Here is a 6,684-nt window from a genome sequence, read left to right as displayed (position 1 = left end):
CGTGAAATTTACGTCATTAATACGTCGCTAATATGACCCGATGAACATGTGACAAAAGTGACATGAAATTCACATGATATTCACATCATAAATACGTCGCTAATATGACCTGATGAACATTTGACAAAAGTGACGTGAAATTCACATGATATTCACGTCATAAATACATCGTAACAAAACTGACGTAAAATTTATGTTCGAAATACGTCGCTGACAAGACATGACAAATACGTCGCAAAATTTATGTGATAAATACATTCTTAATGTGACGTTATGACCAATTGACAAAAGTGAAGTGAAATTTAGGTCATAAATATATCACTAATGACGTCATGAACACGTTGCAAAAACTGACGTGAAATCTCGTCATAAATACGTCGCTGATATGACGTGATGAACACGAAACAGAAGTGACGTGAAATTCACATGAAATTCGCGTCATAAATACATCGTGACAAAACTGAAGTAAAATTTACGTCATAAAAACGTCGCTGACAAGACGTTATAAATACGTCGCAAAACTGACGTGAAATTTACGTGATAAATACGTAGCTATATGACTTGATGAAGACGTAACAAAACTGGTGTAAATTACATCATAAATACATAGCTAATATGACGTGATGAACACATAACAAAAGTGACGTGAAATTTACGTCATAAATACGTCGCTACCATGACGTGATGAACACGTAACAAAAGTGACGTGAAATTCTCGTCATAAATATGTCGCAAATATGACGTGATGAACACGTTACAAAAGTGAAATGAAATTTATGCCATAAATACGTCACTAAAATGACATGATGAACACGTCGCAACACTGACATGACATTCATGTCATAAATACATATCTAATATGATGTGATAAATACGTTGCAAAACTGACGTGAAATTTACGTCATAAATACATCGCTAAAATGACGTGATGAACACGTATCAGAAGTGACATGAAATTTACGTCATAAATACGTCGCTAATATGACGTCTGACTTTGCACCTTGGTTTCGCATGTGAGAAATGCTCACAGAGTAGATGAGTCTTTTCTCTAGCACTCTTCATCTTGTCTGACAAACGCTCCGTCAGACCGACTCCCTCATATATGTCGCGGCATTGCAAGAACCCCTCTGCTCCAAATCTCTCGCATTGCCCATAATTAAGGTTCAAATGATTCGGAGGGCCTCGCTTTCCATTTGGCCTGACCATAGACCTGCGTTCCAATTCTCTGCCACCAGAAGTGCGCTCCCGGTTCCATTTCGGTGCTATGAACTTCCACTTTCCACTAGAGTAAGCTACTCGATCTCCCAGTCCGCCGGCAGGTAAAACCAAATGTCGTTCACCGAAACGGCCTCCCCTATAATAAGGCACGGCATTACGAGAACCCCACACCTCGTATAGCTGTTTAAGCACGTGTTCCAATGGCAAAAACGCCAGATGCAGTTTTTGGGCCATGTCGTGAGGAAGAGGCAAACTGAACATATAGTCCTGTCTGGATTTGTGAATGGGAAGAGATCACGTGGACGACAGTGACTCACTTTCCTTTCTGCAATGGCTGGATTAGTCGGCAAGAGAGGATCTACATTGCTGCATTCGTGCGACGATAGAGGGAGATGGCGGAAACATACTGCATCAGTGATCGCCAACGGGCAGTGACGTCCATGGCTTAACAGAGAGAGAGTTATGCATATTGTCTGCTGATTAGATTTCGTAACCGTTACCTCCTTTTGTCACCCTCGATTCGATATCGTCTCCACTGCACTCCTTTTTTTTTGTCACCTTTTATTTCAAAACTTCTGATGCATTTTAGCCCTCATAATTTAATTTATTCATGGGATCATCAATACTACACAAAAAAATTGCCAATGTAATGCTTAATGATTTTTGGAAAGAGGTACTTCTGGCTTTTTCAAAATTTTTACAAATTAATAGAAATAATAATTTAGCAAGTCAGCCTCTTTGGAATAATCCTTTGATTAAAATGAATAATAATACTGTATATTTTACGTTTTGGTGTGAGAAAGGTGTACGTTTTTATAAATGATATGTAAGATAATTATGGAAAATTTCTTTCATATTTTGAATTTCAGAAGAAGTTTGGTATACACACTAACTTTCTTTCAGCACGGTGGATTGTGTACTTCTATTCAATCATTTGCAAAAAAAAATGTATGTCGAAGATGACAGAATCTTTTATTCCTCATAGTTTAACTGTAATATTAAAACAAAAGAAAGGTTGTTCTGATATTTATCAAACGTTTTTAAGACACACGTCAAAACATTGTAACAGCTTCGTAAAGTGGAGTAGTATGTTGGATATTGATGATGAAACATGGTCTTTATGCTGTTTCATTCCTTTTCAATCAACTATTGACATTAAAATGAGGTGGTTCCAATTTAAGATTCTGAATAGAATATTATACATGAAAGATGACCTTTTAAAATTTGATTTTGTAATAGATAAAAAGTGTACGTTTTGTAATGATAGTGAGGAAACCATAATGCATATATTTTGTTTATATCCTTATTCAAATATTATATGGCATAAGTTTGAGCGATAGTTACTTTTCAAGATAGATAAACAAATATTTACAAACCACATAAGATATTTGGACTTTATGGTTTCAACAACACTGTATGATGTAAGAAGAAAAATTCTCTCCGCGAAATTCAAAAAAAGTTCCATCATTCGAACACATAATATCTGAAATAAAATGTTATTTTGAGATGGAAAACTGTATAAGTCAATTGTAGAGAAAAGAACTTTGTGAAAAACTGGGCTTTATTCATTAAGTGTTTTTGAACATTTAATCAAAATTATAAAATATCAAAAGTGTCTTTACGGTTGTGTCTGCCAATGAAAAAAGAATAATATTAATTATATGTTGTAAAAATAGTTAAATTCTGTTATTATATGTATAAGTGCAGTAGGTCACTTGTAGTCGATGATTGAATTATCATTCAATTCTCATTCTGTTTTGTATTGGAAAATTATTTGTAAATGTCGATTTCTGAATATGTGTATAAATAAAACACCCTGTGAAAGGGGGAAAAAATAGCCCTCTAATCCAAAGCACATTTCTCTTGATATACATTTTCTTATAATGATACTACTCCATCAATTTCAGTTAGTGTAGCATAATTTCAGAACATTACACCGCTATAGAAACTCATGCATTCATTTATTCTAAATTTTGTACATGACCACATTACAAATAAAACCTGTTACTGCAGATTCGTCCAAGTTGAGTTAATGGATAAATGAAGTTATTTTCAATCTGAATGCCAATATGATTCCATTTCCAGAAAAAACAATATGAAGGTTGAATTTGCTGATCTTGATCCTTATTCCTAACTACCTCAAAGTAATGCACAACTAATTCGTTTTGCGTATTGTAACTACAGAAAATGAAAACAGATTCTTTAAGCTCGAATTCCTGAATGAAATAAATCTAATTTCAGACATTATTGAAGACGAAATTCAGTACCCTGTTAAGTCTTCACAAAGAGACATCTTTTCTCTCTCTCTGTTCTGCCATGGACGTCACTGCCCGTTGGCGATCACTGATGCAGTATGTTTCCGCCATCTCCCTCTATCGTCGCACGAATGCAGCAATGTAGATCCTCTCTCGCCGACTAATCAAGCCGTTACAGAAAGGAAAGTGAGTCGCTGTCGTCCACGTGATCTCTTCCCATTCACAAATCCAGACAGGACTAGATGTTCAGTTTGCCTCTTCCTCACGACATGGCCCAAAAACTGCATCTGGCGTTTTCTGATGGTCGAGAGCAGCTCACGTTCAGCCGACACCATTTCTAGTACTTCTGTGTTTGATTTTCTTTCCGTCCATGATATTGTCAACATTCGCCTGTAGCGCCACATCTCGAAACTTTCTATTCTGTGTCTCATCGGCTTATTAACTGTCTATGTCTCGGCACCGTATGTCATAGTTGACCATATGTATGTCTTCAAGAACCGTTTTCTTGTGGCGATGGACAATTTGCGGTTCGTGATCACCCTGCGCAAGTTCTGAAACGCTGTCTTTCCAATGCCAATTCTACGCTTGATTTCTTGTTCTGAGCGGCTGTCTGAAGTCAGCAGGCTACCGAGGTAATTGAAAGATGACACCTGCTTCAGCTCTTGTCCATTTATCATTGTCGAACATCGAGGTGGCTGCTCAGTTTTGCTGAAGACCATGGTTACTGATTTCGCGATGTTAATCGATAGCCCCTTTTCCTCGCTTGCTCTGGAGACAACATCCATCAATCCCTGCAACTTCTCTGCACTGTCAGCTAGAATCACCGTGTCATCGGCGTACCTCATGTTTGTGAGTTGACTGCCTCCGATTGCAAAGCCAGGTTATTCGTCCAATTGTCGCATAATTGACTCTGTGTATAAGTTGAACATGTATGGCGAACCAACACATCCTTGTCGCACACCTCGCTCAATATCCTGCCAGTCACCAACTTCTCCATCATGCTGTACTGCAGCTGATTGCATGCCTCCAGTACAGGTCTGCCAACAACCTTTTATCTTCGTCATCAGTGTCTAGCTTGTCGAGTGTCTTGAACAATTCTTCATGTTTAACCTTATCAAACGCCTTCGTGTAGTCGATAAAGCATACATACAGATGTTGCTGCTTCTCAATAGCTCTTTCTGCCAAGCGGCGAATGACGAAGATCGCATTCCGTGTTCCTCTGTCTGGAACAAATCCATATTGCTGCTGTGAAATCTCATTGCATGTTCGACCTCTTATCCGGTTTATTAGCAAACGAACAAGAATCTTGGTTAGATAGCTCATCAAACTGATGGTTCGGTGTTCCTCACATTTGGTAGTTCCTGCTTTCTTCGGTAGAGCAATGAAGATTGATCTACACCAGTCGTCTGGTATATGTCCTTCCCGATATACTGCGTTCATCATCTCTGTGACCGTGTCAAGGATTTCGTCTTCTGATGCTTGTAGCATCTCTACCAGTATACCATCCGGTCCTGCAACCTTCCCGGAAGCGCTCTTCCATATTGCATTTCTGACCTCATCTTTGGTGAATTCCAGCATCCGACGTTCTCCTGCATTGTCATCCCCATATATGTAGGCTGCGGACCTCTATTGTCAGCGAATAATTGGCCTATGTACTCTCTCCATCTGTCTGATATTGCCGTTTTTTCCATCAAAATTTCACCGCTGTTATCTCGCAGGCAACCGCCGGCAGCTGACTTTTTCCGCTTTCCAGTCACTTTCTGGATGGAGCTGTGCATGTCGTTGTACTTCTTCTCTTCTTCCAGTTTCTGGATGTGATCACATTGTGCGTTCAAAAATTCCTCCTTTGCCTTTCGGCACTCGTATCGCACTTCCCAGTCCAGCTGTTTGTACAACACAGCATCATGGTTTTTTGCTTTTCTTCTCTGATCCATTAGTTGAAGGATATCGACAGTCATCCATTTCTGCTTTGCCTGTCTCGGCTGCTCAGGTACTCTTCCGCTGCTTGTAACAAAGCTTCTGTCAGCCTCATGTTCAATATCTCAGCCTCATCTGATGTCGACTCATCAGTAGTTCTCCCACACGCTTTCTATTGATCAGCTACCGCCGGGTCCGTTCTTAAATAGGTCAAATCGACGTCTTGGCTTTCGAGATGGATTTCTCTTCGCAGGCCGGTTGATCTTTAACCGTAGATTGCAAATCACTGGAACATGATCACTCCCGCAGTCTGCCCCAGGGTATGTCTTCGTTGCTGTAATCCAGCTATGAAAACGATGGTTGATTCTGATATAATCTATTTGGTTACGCACTCCATCTCCTGGACTGCACCATGTGTATAGGCGGTGTTTCGGCTGTTTGAACCAAGTGTTCTTAATCACTTGTTGATGTACCATACACCACTGAATCCATCGCTCACCACGTTCGTTCCTCTCTCCCAGCCCATAGGGACCCAACACATCGTGCTCGAACGTGGTTCCATCTCTACCATGTCCAACTTTGCCGTTCATATCCCCCATGACGATATTTAGTTCACCTGGCTTGCACTGCCGATATAATCAGGGTATTAAAGTACCATTCAGTGACCAGTCGACAACTGGTGACGGAAAATCGAATATTGCGTGGAAATCCCGTCGCCCGTCTGCTATTTCAACGGGAAAATGAATAAAATCTCAATATCCTATTTTCAACTGAAAATGGAACACAGGATAATGGATTTGAATCAGGGTATTAAAGTACCTTTCAGTGACCAGTCGACAACTGGTGACGGAAAATCGAATATTGCGTGGAAATCCCGTCGCCCGTCTGCTATTTCAACGGGAAAATGAATAAAATCTCAATATCCTATTTTCAACTGAAAATGGAACACAGGATAATGGATTTGCTCTTAAATTCTGTTTTTCGCTTTCAATTATAAAGAAATGTCAAAAAATGACTCAAAATCCTATTTTCTGAACATTTCAAAAAATAGGAAATGGAAAACAGGATATCGGTTCGATATTCGTTTTTCCATTTTCCATTTGCAACGATCGCGACGGGATATTGAAGACCGCCCCCAACGGCCACTTTATTTCGACACATAAATCAGTGGTAGCGGTTCGGTATTTTTCAGCGTCTAGAAGAAGAAGACTATACCTTGGCTACGATATGCTACGCACCTCATCAAACTATCCAGCAGGCACAATCATGGGGTGTAGCTCTTTGTAGCGACGTG

At 39.6% G+C, this 6,684-nt stretch overlaps 1 protein-coding gene across 1 annotated transcript; it reads right to left on the bottom strand.

Moving 5' to 3' along the window:
• Positions 1-3,919: 3,919 nt before the first annotated feature.
• On the bottom strand, positions 3,920-4,318 carry LOC139744109 (uncharacterized). The gene has a single exon (XM_071654565.1). The coding sequence runs from the start codon at positions 4,316-4,318 to the stop codon at positions 3,920-3,922; it is 399 nt and encodes a 132-aa protein (XP_071510666.1).
• Positions 4,319-6,684: the final 2,366 nt, after the last annotated feature.

The sequence above is a fragment of the Diadema antillarum genome, unplaced genomic scaffold (genome assembly GCF_040938485.1).
Source record: "Diadema antillarum isolate AM-2024a unplaced genomic scaffold, OU_Dant_1.0 seq00001137_RagTag, whole genome shotgun sequence".
NCBI lineage: Eukaryota > Metazoa > Echinodermata > Echinoidea > Diadematoida > Diadematidae > Diadema > Diadema antillarum.
The sequence above is the reverse complement of the archived record's forward strand: the minus strand, read 5'-3'. Positions and strand labels throughout refer to the sequence as shown.

What these genes read in the sequence shown, in the direction of transcription:
- LOC139744109 (XM_071654565.1), bottom strand. Translation starts at nt 4,318, where the DNA reads ATGAGGTACGCCGATGACACGGTGATTCTAGCTGACAGTGCAGAGAAG.